The sequence below is a fragment of the Lithobates pipiens genome, unplaced genomic scaffold (assembly GCF_037356315.1).
Source record: "Lithobates pipiens isolate NorthernLeopardFrog02 unplaced genomic scaffold, aLitPip1_a1.2 Scaffold_19, whole genome shotgun sequence".
Classification (NCBI taxonomy): Eukaryota; Metazoa; Chordata; class Amphibia; order Anura; family Ranidae; genus Lithobates; species Lithobates pipiens.
The window spans coordinates 238,183,838-238,201,877 of NW_027507764.1; the positions used below are offsets into that span (position 1 = coordinate 238,183,838).

The 18,040-nt window shown below is 43.4% G+C and overlaps 1 protein-coding gene across 1 annotated transcript in view; it reads right to left on the reverse strand.

The window, feature by feature from the left end:
• SLC6A19 (solute carrier family 6 member 19) overlaps positions 1-18,040 on the reverse strand; it is a 116,179-nt gene that overhangs the window by 81,801 nt on the left and 16,338 nt on the right. The window contains exon 2 of the mRNA XM_077491821.1: positions 929-1,069. Within this exon, the coding sequence (XP_077347947.1) occupies positions 929-1,069 (141 nt within the window). The remainder of the gene's footprint in view (positions 1-928; positions 1,070-18,040) is intronic.

Sequence of the window (18,040 nt, forward strand, 5' to 3'; positions counted from 1 at the left end):
GATAATGTCAGTTCACTTTTGCTACATACCCTAAGGTAAATGTCCCAAAGATAACAGGCAATGTTCTTGATTTTAAAGTGTTACTAAACTTAGGACCCTGAATTCACTATATCTGGTCTACCACAGCACACAGAACATAGAAATGCAATTGAGTTAGTAAATATAAACTGCTAAATACCTTTTCTCATCCGCAGTATATAGCAGTCTTATGACTTCTACCAGTGTCTGGTTAATGCTTGTAGGGGGAGTTTTACTGTTGTGGGTTTAGTAACACTTTACTGTTGTGGGTTTAGTAACACTTTAAGCATTACTAGCAATGATTGGGTCATTCCTGAAATTCAAGGGAATAATAAACACATATGTGGGACAGGGGTGTTCACTATGAGGCAAAAAATCTAACTTGTAAATTCTTCCTGTGAGTGGGGTCTATCATTTGCTGTAGTGCAGGAGGAAAGATCAAAATACTATGTGTGCAACTTTGCCAGCATCAAGCCAGAACCAGGCAGGTCCAGCACTCTTGTGTTTTTTAGGGTTGGCACATATCTTGCTGTCTGTTTAATTTAATACAGACAACTGATGTTTATTGGGAACATTGAGTTGTGGTGGGCTTTAACGTCACAAACCTTGACAAAAGAGTAATAAACTATGCAGCAATTTGCACACAGGTGTGAACGCTTATATAAACCAAAATATGTAAACCAAATTATTTTCCATTATAAACAATACAATTTGCTTTATTACAAGTATAATAGGTCACAGATGTGCAGCTAACTGGAAGCATGGATACACACCAAATGGTTGCACAATGTTCTTGAGGACCACAAAGGAAGACAACTTTACATAAAATTTTTGCCAATGCCTTCATAAATGTTATGTATATTTGTTAATTTATGTTTCTTGTTCCTAAATTCTTAGTAATAAAGCTTACCAACTCCTTTTAGTGTTGGGTGAATGGAGCTCCATACTCCCACGCTGCCTTTTCTTAGACGTTGTCCAATTGCAAATTCTACATGTAGAAGTGGGATGCCTTCAAATACCAGCAGTATAAGGAAGGGGATCATAAACGCTCCTGTAAAAAAAACAGTATCATAATGTTTATGTACTTTGTACAGAGAACATTACATGCAAAAATTTAACATAGAAACATTTGCATTATTGGTTTCTCAAGCCATACTATTATTTAAATAAACCTATCAAAAAAAGATATTCTTTATGAAAAAGATATTGTAGTTGTCTGGCTGTGTATTTCAGTATTTCCGAACTGGTAAAGGTTAGAATTCTTTATTTCAATACTTTTTCCAGGTTATTGGCTATGAAAGTGCATCAGCATGACAACCAAGCAACCAACATTTTCACAAGGAAACATCAGCAATGGCAGTCTGCATGTTTCCTTTGTGACAGCTGTGCATTGCCATAATTATAGTTTCCTCATAAAACTAGTCTTGAAATAAAATAAGAAAGCATATCACACCTATAATTTACTGGCCATCATTTATTGACCATTTTTAGGTGAATGCAACACAATGATTAGCAAATAATTTTGATGTTCTCACATCGGAATTTCCATCTTCATTAAATTACACATTCTAATGTCTTTATGGGGATAGAGAAATGGTGCACTGGCAAAAAGAAATATTTTACACAGATGTGGCATTTACTAGCATTGTTGTAGACCACTTTAAGTCCACTCTAATATATTTTATAATGCAGAGAATATGACATTTACTTAACATTGATTGAAAGTGAAGCAATCACTGCACTTGAAGAAACAGCTTTAATGAAAGTTTGGTGAATGTCACATTCATTGCTTTATGAATATGCCCCTATATATACAGCTGACATGCTGTATGTATCATACACGTATGTAAATTCCGACACTGATTCACAATTTCACACTGCATAGGGTGGAGGGTTACAGTATTAATAAGACAGTTAGGGGTGTTTTTATAAATAAAGTTAAATAGCTATTTGTCCACAAAAAAACAAACTGCTGGTAATTTTTTTTCTGTGAACGGGGACAAATTAAATGTTCTCAGGCATTTTGCTCAATCAAATGTTATTCATACTTAAAAAAAAAAATTGAGAAAATACAACCCATATAATGACCACCACACAGAGCTGAGGTTCATAGTGAATATGTATTTCAGATATAAAAATAGAGTTTCTATTTATGCAACTGTCTAGCTTTCTGAAAACTGTCAGAAAATTGCAAAGAGTTGTCAGAACACCCACAGAAATTTTGCATACTGGTTGTGAGGCAAAGCAACATTAGGAGTGATCATATGACTACAGCAGACCCCCAATCCTTACATAGTTAGAAGGTTGAATAAAGACACCAGTCCATCCCGTTTAACCTGTGCAAGTGTGCGTGTTCATAATCATTTCCCGTATCTCTGTATACTGTGCTCACTAAGATACGCATCCAAGAGTTTGAAGTGAAATGTCGGTGAATTCCAAATCCTTACCACCCTGACAGTGAAAAACTGCCCATGTAGCTTAAGGCAAAACCACTAATCCTCCAGCCCCATGTCTTATTACACTTACTGAGACTGATTAGTTTATTCCCTATGCCAGAGACTCCATTGAGATATTTGGAAATTCCTATCATATCTGCTCTCAAGCATATTGTGACAGTGGGGTCACTTTGGACACAGGGTGAATAAAAGAAACCCCCGATATGGTCTGTGATAGCCATGTTCAAGGCTGTATATACATTGTATATAGATTGGATGTATACTGTATATGGGGGTTAAGTATCATTGCTGTGAGGAATTAAGTTGTTTTGCATTTCTATTGTTCATTTAAGTCTGTCCTTGTGTGTATTGTAAAGTGCCAGACAGACTGGCTGCCAACCCTTTGTGAAAAGATGTGTATTGGGTGGGATCGTTTGAAGCCTAGCAGATGTCAGGATGAGGTGTTGAGTCTTGGGATGTGTGGGTGGAGCTGGGCCCTTGTTCATGTTAAAGCATGTGCCTTGAATTGTGTATAAAGTTACAATGTTTCTCATTAATAAAGTCATTCCTACTACAGAAGAGACAGAGTGCGTCTTGTCTTTTTGCCAGAGGGGTCGGCTCCTATAGGAAAGGGTCGTTTAGCTGTGGATATTGGTAGCGAGTGGATGTGTGCCTAGGAGAGGGAACATCGTAAACGGCGTTAACCCCCTTTATATTAGGGGTGCCGTTACACATATCTTCTCCAGAGAGAATAAGTTTAGTGCTTGTAGTCATTCCTCGTAACTGAGGTCCTCCAGTCCCCTTATTAACTTTGTTGCCCTTCTCTGAACTCTCTCCAGTTCCTGCACCTCCCTTCTGAGAATTGGTGACCAGAAATGGATGGAATACTCCAGATGTGGCCGAACCAGAGTTTTATAAAGTGGCAGGATTATAATTTTATCTCTGGAGTAAATTCCCTTTTTTTTGCATGCTTATATTCAGCTAGCCTTGCTTGCTGCAGCTTGTCATTGTATTTACTAGGACCACAAGATCTTTTTCCATCCTGGATTTCCCCAGAGGTTATCCCCTTAGTGAGTAACTAGCATTCACATTTTTAGCCCCAAAGTGCATTAGTTTACATTTTTCAACATTAAACCTCATTTGCCATGAAGTTGCCAACCCCATTCATTTACTGAGGTCCTCTTGTAAATTTTCTATATCCTGCTGTGAAGTTATTGCCCTGCTTATTTTCGTGTCATCAGCAAACACTGAGATTGAGCTATTAATACCAACCTCTATATCGTTTATGAAAAAAATAAACAGAATTGATCCCAGCACAGAGCCTTTGGGTGCCCTACTTACCACTGCAGACCAATCTGAGTATTTGCTATTTATCATCACCCTTTGGACATGCCACTGGAACCAGTTTTCTATTCATGTACAAACCCTATGGTCCATGCCTGCAGACTGCAGTTTGTAGATTAAGTGTCAATGGGGGACTGTATCAAATGCTTTTGCAAAATCCAGATATACCACATCCATTGGTCTTCCCTTATCTAGATGGCAGCTCACTTCCTCATAGAATGTTAACAGATTGTTTTGGCAAGAACAACCTTTCATAAAACCATGCTGATTACTACTAATGATACTGTTTTCATCAGTAAATTCTTGGATATAATCCCTTATTATCCCCTCCAATAATTTACATACTATCAATGTTAGACTGACTGGTCTGTAGTTCCCAGGTTTATATTTCAGCCCTTTTTTTAATATTGTTACTATGTTGGCCTATTGCCAATCAACCGATACTATTCCTGTCAGTATACTGTCCATAAAAAGTTATTTGAAAACTCTTGCGTGTAAGCTATCCAGTCCTGGTGATTTATTTGTGTTAAGATTTTCTAGTCTTTTCTGGACCCCGGCTTCTATTACCCACAAGATTACATCCTGTGATGCGTGACTAACAATACAGTCATGGTTTTTCCTGTGTAAAAAAAATGGAGGAAAAGAAAGCATTTAGTATATTTGCCTTCTCCTTGTCATCTGTAACCAATTTCCCATCATCCTTTATGGAGCCAATGAACCTTGCTTTTTTACTGTTGGTACTGTATATTTAAAAAAACAAATTATGATTTCTTTTACTTTCCTCCCCTATGTGCCTTTTGTGGTTTAGAGCTCAGGAAGTAGGCAGTTAAATGCATGTGTACGTTTAAACAGAACAGTAGCAAGTAAACTTCTGCACTGTTTTTTAATTGATCTGGAAAGGCCTACTTTTTTCATAAAATGTAGACTTGCATTTAAAATGGTGGTCATGTTTACAAGAACATGTGAAGTAAGTTTATAAAATACTGTTTGTTTTAATACAAATCTATCTGTTTATAAAATGCAAAGCTTGATATAGTTATTTAGGGGAAAGGTTAAAAGGCTGTCAGTCTTTATAGCTAATTTTCTTAATTGTGCATTGTGTGATTATGATTAAAGCAACATATTTTAGTTACATTTTGATGATTACATCTTAAAATTATTAAAAATGTAAAGAGCTGAAGCTAAGCAATAAAGCATTAAAATGACCAACCTTTACAAAGGAACATTCCAGTCATACATTACATAGTCACATAAGTCAGGTTAAAAAAAGACACAAGTCCATCTAGTTCAACCAATAAAGAGAGAAAAAAAATCATACAATCCCACATACCCAATCCTATAGCCAGCAAAGCATGATCCAATTTGCTACAGCAGGGTAAAAAAATCTTTCCCGATCCCCTCAGAGGCAATCAGATTTCCACTGGATCAACTTTACCTATAAATGTTAGTACCCAGTTATATTATGTACATTTAGGAAATAATCCAGGCTTTTCTTAAAGCAATCTACTGAGCTGGCCAGAGCCACCACTGGAGGGAGTCTATTCCACATTTTCCCAGCTCTTACTGTGAAGAAACATTTCCGTATTTGGAGATGAAATCTCTTTTCCTCCATTCATAAAGAGTGCCCCCTTGTCCTCTGGCCATATTCAGAGGATGGAGACACGCCTGTCACTTGAATTGAACACATATGAACAATGTAGTAAAATCTGGTTCCCTTGGAAGTTGTTCAGGGAATCCCCTGAAATGTGAAATATTTTTATGGAATCCTAAGATTTGAACTTGGACTAGAGTTGGGACGAGCGAGGTGATGTCCGAGTGCATTCCTGGTTGCTTTACCTTTGTTTTTACCATTTCTTTTCATCTTCCCCTTCTATGTCTTTTTTGTTTTATTTTGATTTGTCTTGCGTTCTGTTTTTCTTTTTGTGTTTTTTTTTCTGTGTAATGTGTACTACACCCATGCAGGATTGGAACATGGGGAGTAGTAAATCACGATATACAAATGTGTGAACCAATCAGGGCCACCCTAAATTAACCAAGTGCAAAGTTGCAGCCGCTATACATGTTAACCACTTCAATACCCTGCCATAGTCAAATAACATCCACAGTTGGGATCTCCCATCCTGGGTCAGCATCATATGACGTCCTCGGCTTTCCGCCGCTACTGTGTGTCCCTCGGGGGTAATGGAGCACCGGCGGCAGGTGGCAGAGCTTCGGGAGCAGCGTGACTGGCTGTGATTTGTCACTTTGCAGAGCTGCTTGTTTAGCGGCGAGTACGGCAGCCGCGCTGCACGCCGGGGCTGAAGCTTTTCCGTTGGATACAGCCCAGCCCCGATCAGGATAAAAAGCAACTGAAATTGGCTCTTTACCACGTGACCGGCTGTGCCCAATCACAGCTGATCACTAAGGCTGCTTTCACACTGGGGCGGTATTCAGGCGTTACAGCGCTAAAAATAGCGCCTGTGTAGCGCCTGAAAAAAACCGGCCCCTTTCCCTCCAGTGTGAAAGCCGGAGGGCTTTCACACTGGAGCGATGCGCTGGCAGGACGTTGAAAAAAGTCCTGCTAGCCGCATCTTTGGAGCAGTGAAGGAGCAGTGTATTCACCGCTCCTATACCGCTCCTACCCATTGAAATCAATGGGACACCGCGGCAATACCGCCGGTGGGCCGGTTTAACCCTTTTTCGGCCGCTAGTGGGGGTTAAAACCACCCCGCTAGCGCCCGCAGACCGCCGCTAAAACGACGGTAAAGCGCCGCTAAAAATAGCGGCACTTTACCGCCGACGCCGCTCCCGCCCCAGTGTGAAAGCAGCCTAAATGTAAACAAAACACCAGTGTATAACCACTGTTGCTGGGTTCTCCTCTTCACACACCCATCTGGTGTGAGGAGGAGATTAGCTAACAGTGAGTTACATATTACAGTACCCTATATATGAACTACTGTGCCCAGATTGCCCCCTAAATAAAGAGGACCTGTCATCTAGTACCTGTCATCAGGAGTACCTGTCATCTAGTACCCGTCCATCAGGAGTACCTGCCACCTCACCAGAGTACCCGCCGCCTCACCAGAGTATCTGCCACCTCACCAGAGTACCTGCCACCAGATTACCTGCCACCTCACCAGGGTACCCTCCACCAGAGTACCCGCCACCTCACCAGAGTATGCGCCACCAGAGTACCTGCCACCAGATTACATACAGCCACTATGTCCAGAAAGGTGTACACCAAAGAAGAGGCATACCAAATACTCAGTCTGACAGATGAGAGCAACGAGGAGCTCTCACTGCTCAGTTCTGAATCTGATTCTGGTTCAAAATATGAGCCCCCCGAAGGCAGCATATTGGGATCCGAATCAGAGGAGGAAGCAGTCCATCCAAAAAGAAGATGGTCTGAACACCAGGCAGCTACCAGCAGTGCCAATGGCGGTAGACCCCAGGAGGAGAGGCCCAGTACAAGTGCTGCTAGACCCCAGGAGGAAAGGCCCAGTACAAGTGCACACTAAAGAATTAGGGCCCAAACCCAGCTTCCAGATGCTTGGCAAACCCATTGTGGCTGCCTTCTACCACAGGGTCAGCCACGATCCCCCCTTTTACAGCACAGCCAGGTGTGCAGGTCAAGACTGCAGTTTTTTCCCAAATGTATTTTTTTTTCTGCATTGTTCTGCCTTTCACGTGAACTGACCCTGGACTGGATCGACTATGCCTCTGCCTATCGTCTATTTCTGCCTTTTACCTGAACCGTGTTTTTGCCTGCCCCTTGGACTGATCTTTCACCCTGCTACACAGGGGTCTCCCTTATGTGAGGGGGTCCAGAATAGTGTTCTGAGTTCAGAAAAACAGTTTTTGGTTTTCTGTGTTCCCAGAACAGGGTCTGGTTGTGCGGAGGCTTCAAAGCGATCTCCATTCTTTCCTGACCAATGCCCTAAGCTTCATGGTCCTGCCTGCTCCCTGGACAAATACTCCCCACTTTTCATTTTTTTATTAGTTAAAAAAGTTTCAAAAATCCAATAGATTTCGTTCCACTTCACAATTGTGTCCCACTTGTTGGTGATTCTTTACAAAAAATAAAAATTTTATATCTTTATGTTTGAAGCCTGAAATGTGGCAAAAGGTTGAAAAGTTCAAGGGGGCCGAATACTTTCGCAAGGCACTGTACAAATAGTACCATTTCCAATGGTTGCTTGTAACATGGGAACCTTCAAATCACCTGCCATAGCCCTCCCCCCATCTTTCCCCATTCCACCCACCGATAGGGGCTGACCCCCGTCTAACTTGTCTCCCCCGTTATAATCTAATTTATCTCCCCCCTCAATCCCAGTTTATATACTCCTCCAGCCTTCCCATAAACCTCTCCCCCAGCACAGCAGACCCCCTTCCATTTAGGTGCAAACCATCTTTAGCATATAGGTTGTATCCCAATGAAAAGTCAGCCAAGTGCTCTAAAACCCTAAATCCATCCTTCTTACACCAGGTCTTTAGCCAAGCATTTAATTCTCTAATATTCCCCTGCCTTTCCTGTGTTGCACATGGCACAGGCAATATTTCAGAGAATATCAACTTGGAGGGCCTTCCCTTCAATTTGTAGCTTAGTTCTTTAAATTGGTTCTCAACCACTTTGCGCCCGCGCTATAGACAAAAGGCGTCTACAGCGCGTACGCCAATTGCCGGAAGGGCGTCCCTGGACGTCCTCCTGTTTACTTTACCAATGCGCACCGCCGCGGGCGCGCATGGGGGAAATTCTGTGTTGGCCATGTCTCTTGGACAAAGCCAATCACAGATCGTGCTAAATGGCCAATCACAGCGTCCATTTAGCATGCGATCGGAACTTCCAATGAGCGATGGTCTCATATGTAAACATATGATATCATATCTCATCGCCAGCTCTCCCTCCTCTGAGCAAACGGTTGCAGCGGTCAGTGAAAAATCTCATAACACAGTGCCATCTGTCCCCAGTAACACCTGACCCCAGTGCCACCTATCAGTGCCACCTGTCCCCAGTGCCAACCATCAGTGCCAACTGTCCCCAGTGCCACCTATCAGTGCCATCTGTCCCCAGTGCCACCTGTCAGTGCCATCTGTCCCCAGTGCCACCTGTCAGTGCCATCTGTCCCCAGTGCCACCTGTCCGTGTCATCTGTCCCCAGTGCCACCTGTCAGTGCCATCTGGCCTCAGTGCCACCTGTCTCCAGTGCCACCTGCCTTCCAGTGCCACCTGCCTCCCAGTGCCACCTGTCCCCAGTGCCACGTGTTATCAGTGTCATATGTCATCAGTACCACGTATCAGTGCCATCTGTCAGTGCCATCTGTCATCAGTGTCATGTGTCAGCAGTGCCACGTATTAGTGCCATCTGTCATTAGTGCCACGTATTAGTGCCATATGTCATCAGTGCCATGTATTAGTTCCATCTGTCATCAGTGTCATGTGTCATCAGTTCCACGTATTAGTGCCATCTGTCATTAGTGCCACGTATTAGTGCTATCTGTCATCAGTGTCATGTGTCAACAGTGCCACGTATTAGTGCCATCTGTCATTAGTGCCATGAATTAGTGCCATCTGTCATCAGTGCCACATATTAGTGCCATCTGTCATTAGTGCCACGCATTAGTGCCATCTGTCATCAGTGCCACATATTAGCGCCATCTGTCATGAGCATCACAAATCAGTGCCATCTGTCATCAGTGTCACGTGTCATTGTCCTGGTGCTCCAGGGCCTTCAAAAGTGTAATAGGTAGTCAACAAGTTAGATGTGTAATTTATGCTCCTAGAACACGTGATGGTGCTCCCTGCATTTTGGGCCTCTCTATGTGGCCATGCTGTGAAAAAGTCCCACACATGTGGTATCATAATACTCAGGAGGAATAGCAGAATGTGTCATTTGTGGTATACACATGCCATGTGAGAGAAATAACCTATTACAATGCCAATTTTGTGAGAAAAAAAACAAAAACTTAATTTTGCAAAGAATTGTGGGAAAAAATGACAACATCAAAAACCTCACCATGCATCTTACTACATACATTTGAATGTCAACTTTCAAAAAAGGGGTCATTTGAGGGGTATTTGTACTTTCCTGGCTTGTTAGGATCGCAAGAAATGAGATGACCAGTACACCAGATGTGATACATATTTTTATGATTTGCACCATAGCTTGTAGACTCTGTAACTTTCACAAAGACCAAATAATATCCACTAAATTGGGTTATTTTTTACCAAAGATATGTAGCAGTATAAATTGTGGCCAAAATTTATGAAGAAAAATTAATAATTTGCAACATTTTATCACAGAAACAAAGAAAAATTGGGTTTTTTTTTTCTAAATTTTCAGTCTTTTTTCATTTATAGCGCAAAAAATAAAAAACCCAGAGGTGATCAAATACCACCAAAAGATGGTAATATATTCCACACTGTCCTGTGGAATATGTACCAGTGCAGTTTTTTTTTAATTATATTTGTCCAGAAGCAGTGTTTTTTTTTAAGCACTGACATTTACAAATTTAATAAGTGAGTAATGAAATGTTATTTTCCAACAATTTAAACTGTATACTGTGTATATATATATATATATATATATATATATATATATATATATATACACACACAGTATCTCACAAAAGTGAGTACACCCCTCACATTTTTGTAAATATTTCATTCTATCTTTTCATGTGACAACACTGAAGAAATTACACTTTGCTACAATGTAAAGTAGTGAATGTACAGCTTTTATAACATGTAAATTTGCTGTCCCCTCAGAATAACTCAACCCACAGCCATTAATGTCTAAACCGCTGGCAACAAAAGATAGTAGAGCGGAGGAAGAAGAAGATGGAGAAGAAGAAGATGGAGGAAGAAGAACACCAAAGGAAGACCAGAATAAAGAAGATGGAAGAAGAAGCGGGGGAAAAAGAAGAAATTAATAAAGGACTTGTCAAAAAATGTCTCTTGTCTATTTTAACCTTTTTAACACTTTTTTTTGTGAAATGGTAGGGGTACATTTGTACACCATTACCAATTCACATGGGGGGGTGGGATCTGGGGGTCCCCTTGTTAAAGGGGGCTTCCAGATTCCGATAAGCCCCCACTTGCAGACACCGCAATCACCGGGCAAGGGTTGTGGGGATGAGGCCCTTCTCCCCATCAACATGGGGAAAAGGTGCTTTCGGGGACTACCCCAAAGCACCCTCCCACTGTTGAGGGCATGTGGCCTGGTACAGTTCAGGAGGGGGGCCGCTCTCACGTCCCACCTCTTTTCCTGTGGCCTGCCAGGTTGCGTGCTCGGATAAGGGTCTGGTATGGCGTTTTTAGGGGGACCCCACGCCATTATTTTTTACATTTTGGCACGGGGTTTCCCTTAAAATCCATACCAGACCTTAAGGGTCTGGTATGGATTTTGAGGGGGACCCCCATGCCATTTATTTTAAATTTAGGCACGGGGTTCCCCTTAAAATCCATACCAGACCTGAAGGGTACGGCTGAGCATGGCTGGGTACGGCTGGGTATCGCCGAGTATGGCTGGGTATTACCAAGTATTGCAGAGCATGGCTGGGTATCACAGAGTATTGCAGAGTATGGCTGGGTATGGCAGAGTATGGCTGGGTATGGCCAAGGATTGGCAGGGTATGGCAGAGCATTGGCAGAGTATTGGTTGGGTATTGCAGAGTATTGGCTGGGTATGGCAGAGTATTGGCATGGTATGGCAGAGTATTGGCAGGGTATTGCAGAGTATTGGCAGGGTATTGCAGAGTATTGGCAGGGTATGGCAGAGTATTGGCAGGGTATGGCAGAGTATTGCAGAGTATTGGCAAGTTATTGCAGAGTATTGGCAGGTTATTGCAGAGTATTGGAAGGGTATTGGCAGAGTATTGAAAGGGTATTGGCAGGGTATTGCAGAGTATTGGCAGGGTATTTCTAAGTATTGGCAATACCCTGCAGAGTATTGGCAGGGTATTTCGGAGTATTGGCAGGGTATTAGCAGGGTATTGCAGAGTATTGGCAGAGTACGGTAGGGTATTGGCAGAGTATGGAGGGATGGATGTGACTGCAATTGACACAGAGCAACACTGTGGGCACTACAGATCCAGCTCACATCGCTGCTTCCATCCGATCTCTCCCCTCCACTGTACAGATCAGCACACAGAGGGGAGAGAGGATCCAGCGTCATGACATGACGCCGGTTTGTTTACAAGTGATCGCTCTGTCATTTGACGGAGCGATCACATTGTAAACGGCCGCCGAGTGTCCACAGATGGCCGCCACTCCAGAGCTAGGCCGAAGCCGCAGCCTTTCCTAGGACCGAGGCCACGGAGCGCTCCCTGGATCACAGCGTGTGACGATCCGAACAGGGTGACCCATTCAGATCAGATCAGGGATCGGTGATGATCTGTTGCACCCCTACTGACCACCACACTACACTACACTGACCACTATACTACGAACCGGCACCTGACGGCATGCAGAGGGAGGGAGTGACTTGCAGCAGGGACTGACTGGTGTTGTGATCATCTTCTGTGTGCTGCTGCAGCAGTGCTGGCTCAGATAAGCTGTCTCACTTCTCCTCCTGCCACCCAGAGGGACCTGTCACCTGAGAGGAGATATCGTCCAACTCAGAGGCTCAGACATCATTGGGGGCAGGGCGTCAGTGTCACATGCCCATCTCCATATTCTGCAGGTAGCTTTACATTCTTCTGTTCTGTAGATAGTCAGTAAACTAACTGTTAAGAATAAGTCAGAGGGTCTGCCTTAAACGCCCTTCGTTATCAGTCTGCAACCTTCTGGGAGGAAGGGGGGATGCCAAACCAACAACATAGGTGTCCATGAACATCCCTATTTTCTCTTCTTGCTGAGAATGTTCTTCTCCCTCACATAATGGGTCTCTGTCCCCACACTTATCACATTGAAGGTTCTGTGAGTGGCGTGCTTGTCAGCTGGGTTTTGGAAACGTATCTAGGTTTTGTGTATGTAGTTCATACAGTATCATCTTGGGGGGAGGGGGGGGCACTTGTCAGCTAGGAAGTGCTGTGTTTATGTGTGGGTAACACCTGTCATCTGGGGGGTGCTGTGAGTGGGTGATTGTTTGCTGTATTTGGAGCACCTTCTGGGGGTTCTTATTTGTGTGTGGGGTGCTTGTGTTGTGTTTGTGTAATTAATTTATTATCTGGGGTGTGAGATGTGTGAGAAGCTTTTCAGCTATTTTGGGGTTCATTTATCATCGGGAGGTTGTTTTGTGTAGAGTGCTTGTCATCTGAAGTGTGCTGTTTGTGGGAAACACTTATTATCTGAGTGTTGCTGTGTCTTCCAAGCTGTGTGTGGGGTACTTATTTTGGATGCACTTTTTTTGAGGCGGGGATGTCCCTGAATGGCAGTTTGGAAATGTGGTCACCTTACACTACACTGGCCACCAAACTACACTACACTGACCACTATACTACACTACACTGACCACCACACTATACTATATTGACCACTATACTAAACTACACTGAACACTATACTATACTGACCACCATACTACACTAGACTGACCACCACACTACACTACACTACACTGACCACCACACTATACTATATTGACCACTATACTAAACTACACTGAACACTATACTATACTGACCACCATACTACACTAGACTGACCACCACACTACACTACACTACACTGACCATCATATTACACTACACTGACCACCATACTACACTACACTGACCACCATACTACACTACACTGACCACCATACTACAATGACCATCATACTACACTACACTGACCACTATACTACACTGACCACCATACTACACTACACGGACCATTATACTACACTACACTGACCTGCCTACAGTCTGTCTCTCTCTCTCTCCCCCCCCCCCCCTGGGCCAGTACCATGACTCTCAGGAGGGAGTCTCACTCATCTTCTTGTCCTGGACTACATCGGTCTGGAGATAGGAGGAGGAGGAGAAGCTAGAGGTGGCTCACAGTTTCGCTTCTCTCCTCCTTGCTCTAGCTGCCATGTTCAGTGTCCGGCCGGCGCACTGTGATTGGGAGTATGGGGGTCATGTGCGGAGGTGGGACTTCAGGAGCGATCTCGGACAGGCCAGCCCTACGCCTCACATGACCCCCATACGCCCAATCACAGGGCGCTGGACACTGAACATGGTGGCCGGAGCGCGGGGGACACAGGAACTTATAATTAGGAGGAGGCAGCCAGTAGTGACACATACTGGCGCCCCCCCCAAATGTTGTGCCCGGGGCCACTACGTCACTGGGTGGAGGCGAACAACGTCTCTAACATCCACCAGCTCCGTGATGTCTTCATGGAAGAGTGGAAGAGGACTGCAATGGCAACCTGTGAAGCTCTGGTGATGCCCAAGAGGGTTAAGGCAGTGCTGGAAAATAATCATTGACACGTTTGGCCCAATTTGGACATTTTTACTTAGGGGTGTCAGTTTTGTTGACAGCGGTTTAGACATTAATGGCAGAGTGTTGAGTTATTTTGAGGGGACATCAAATTTACATTGTTATATAAGCTGTACACTCACTACTTTACATTTTAGCAAAGTGTAATTTCTTCAGTGTTGTCACATGAAAAGCTATAATAAAATATTTACAAAAATGTGAGGGGTGTACTCTCTTTTGTGAGACACTATTTCCCCCATATTTTTGGTGGAAAAATGCGCTTCTTATGATCCGAAAAATATGGTATCTGTGCATTTATTCAACATAAAATGTCAAGTATTCTCAAACATAAAGTTCATAAAAATAGGTCTAATTCATTGAATAAGTGAACATCTAAATCTTCATTCAGTGCTCAGTGTGCTGTGTGATTTTTTCCACACTTGCTCAAAAAGGTGCTCTGTGACCTACTCCCTTCAGCAAGTAGATTTGCCAAATCTCATAGCTTCTCATGGTAGTCATCTGTCATGGTAGTCATCTGTATGAGGTTCTTATTTCTGCTACAGAGCCTTTTAAAATATTTTTTTATCTTTATAATTACTTGTAGGAGCCACTAGATGTCACCTTTTATCATTTTAATCTTTTCTTTGTGCATGAATGAGAGCTAACCTAATGGGAAACTGTCAAAATGCAGAATACTTGTAGAACTCATTTACATAATTGTGTTGCATTAATGTGCAGTGCAATCCTCACGACAAACAAACTGCATCCCAACTTCAGATATTACTTTTATTTAGCAGTTACAGCACTTATCCTTTTTTAAATAAGGTTTAAACCATATTTAACTGTTGTAATTAACTTCCCAGCAATGTTAAAGTTTGTCCCCGGCATGCAAATTAAAATAAAATAATTAAAATACTAAAAATTAATCACTGTCTTGTTGAAATGTCCATCCCCGTTTTTATCTTCATCATATTGGTAGATGACAGCAAATTTTTATCAAGAACATTTTTCTATCCATCCTTCCTTCAATGATATGAAGTTTGCCAGTGCTGTATGCTGCAAAACAGTGCCACACCATGATGTTCCCACCTCCAAACTTCACTACTGGTATGGTGTTTTTGGGGTGATGTGCATGCCATTTGACCTCCAATGACAGCACCACCATCCAATTAGCATCTCCCTGATGAAGATATGATATTTCCCTTGTATCAACATGCGTAGGGGAGGGGACTGGATGGTGCAGGAGGCAGCTGGTCTGTCATATGGAGTAGGAGCACATGATCTCATCCATAGCTTGGTGCTATTAAAGCTGCTATAGAGCGGTGCACTAACACACCAGACCCATGATGCAACATCTTTGAGCAGTTTTTGGACCTTGCAACCTGACCTGATCCACTTTATGGATCACTTTTGTATCAATATTTATATTTTATGAAATATGTGTATATTCACGCTATATGATGTTGTAAGCAGTATGACGACAACAGTCGCTTATATACAGTATCTCACAAAAGTGAATACACCCCTCACATTTTCGTAAATATTTTCTTCTATCTTTTAATGTGACAACACTGAAGAAATGACACTTTGCGACAATGTAAAGAAGTGAGTGTACATCTTATATAACAGTGTAAATTTGCTGTGCCCTCAAAAATAACTCAACACACAGCAATTGATGTCTAAACCGATGGCAACAAAAGTGAATACACCCCTAAGTGAAAATGTCCAAATTGGGCCCAAAGTGTCAATATTTTGTGTGGCCACCATTATTTTTACAACTGCCTTAGCCCTCTTGGGCATGGAGTCCACCAGAATTTAACAGGTTGCCACTGTCCTCTTCCACTCCTCCATGACAACCTCACGGTGCTGGTGCAAGAGACCTTGCGCTCCTCCATCTTCCATTTGAGGATGCCCCACAGATGCTCCATAAGGTTTAGGTCTGCAAACATGCTTGACCAGTCCATCACCTTTACCCTCAGCTTCTTTAACCAGGCAATGGTCTTCTTGGAGGTGTGTTTGGGGTCGTTATGTTGGAATACTGCCCTGCGGCCCAGTCTCCTAAGGGAGGGGATCAAGCTCTGCTTCAGTGTGTCAAAGTACATGTTGGCATTCATGGTTTCCTCAATGTACTGTAGCTCCCCAGTACCGGCAGCACTCCTGCAGCCCCAGACCATGACACTCCCACAACCATGCTTGACTGTAGGCAAGACACACTTGTCTTTGTACTCCTCACCTGGTTGTCGCCACACACGCTTGACACCATCTGAACCAAATAGGTTTATCTTGGTCTCATCAGACCACAGGACATGGTTCCAGTAATCCATGTCCTTTGTCTGCTTGTCTTAAGCAAACTGTTTGCAGGCTTTCTTGTGCATCATCTTTAGAAGAGGCTTCCTTCTGGGATGGCAGCCAACCAGACCAATTTGATGCAGTGTGCAGTGTATGGTCTGAGCACTGACAGGCTGACCCCCCACCCCTTCAACCTCTGCAGCAATGCTGGCAGCACTCATACGTCTATTTCCCATAGACAACCTCTGGATATGATGCTGAGCACATGCACTCAACTTTTTTGGTCGACCATGGCGAGGCCTGTTCTGAGTGGAACCTGTCCCGTTAAACAGCCGTATTGGCCACCGTGCTGCAGTTCAGTTTCAGGGTCTTGGCAATCTTCTTATAGCCTATGCCATCTTTATGTAGAGCAACAGTTCTTTGCCATGAGGTGCCATATTGAACTACCAGTAACCAGTATGAGAGAGTGAGAGCGATAACACCAAATTTAACACACCTTAACACGCCTAATTCCAGGATACATAGCAATAATAATTAATAACGGAATTATCAGGAATTATTATTATTAATAATAATGAATTATTGTTATTGCTATGTATCCCGGTATGTCCCATTGTACTATCCTTAGCCGCGGTCTCCGTCTGTATCCATGGTTACCTCATTATCCAATAAGGTAACACTAAGCTCAGCATTATATACCACTTCAAAGATGGCCCCATTAGAGCCTGAGGAAGTAATGCTTCGAATGCACGCACCTTCCTGCTGTGCCCGGAAGTGACGTCACCTCTGCATCTCGCTGTGTTGCTGTGTTTACACATACCTCCGTCCCCGGATATCACCCAGGCATTCGGTTCACTGCCGCTGTGCCATATGAGGGACCACACACAGACTCTGCAGCCCATTCCACCAGGCAGCCGACATCCTTCCCTGATGGAGAGGATGACTACTATGTGACATGCCCCATTTTTTTCATCTGTTTGTGAGTGCAATTGTCCTTTCATTTACCTCATATTAAACATCTATTTTAATGCTATGTTTAGAAGGCGCCGCTTTTTGTTCTTATATTTGTTAAAGGGGGGTTACAGATTACAAAAAGTCCCCTGCCTGCAGACCCCCACAACCACCAAGTATGATTCTGGGGGGGGGGGGGGGCGCTCGCTTGTCCCCTCCTTTTCCTGACCTGCCAGGCTGCATGCTCAGATAAGGGACTGGTATGGATTTTTTGGGGGGCCCCACGCTGGTTTTAAAAAATAAACTGGTGTGGAGGTTCGCCTAAGAATCCATGCTGAGATAAGGGCCTAATATGGATTGTGGGGGACCCCATGCCTTTTTTTTTATTCGTTTTTATTGCCGCTAATGACGCATCGGTTATTAACCACATGCCGACCGGGCCGTAGCCGAAAGAGGGCTGCAGCCCGGTCGGCTTATTCTGGGTGGACCTCCGTGGGAGGTCCTCACAGAATCGTGCTCCTGCGCGCTCCCTGGGGCACGCACCTGGGAACATCACAGATCTTCGTAAACGGCCACTGATAGTGGCCGTTTACCACGTGATCGCTCCGTCAAATGACGTTTCT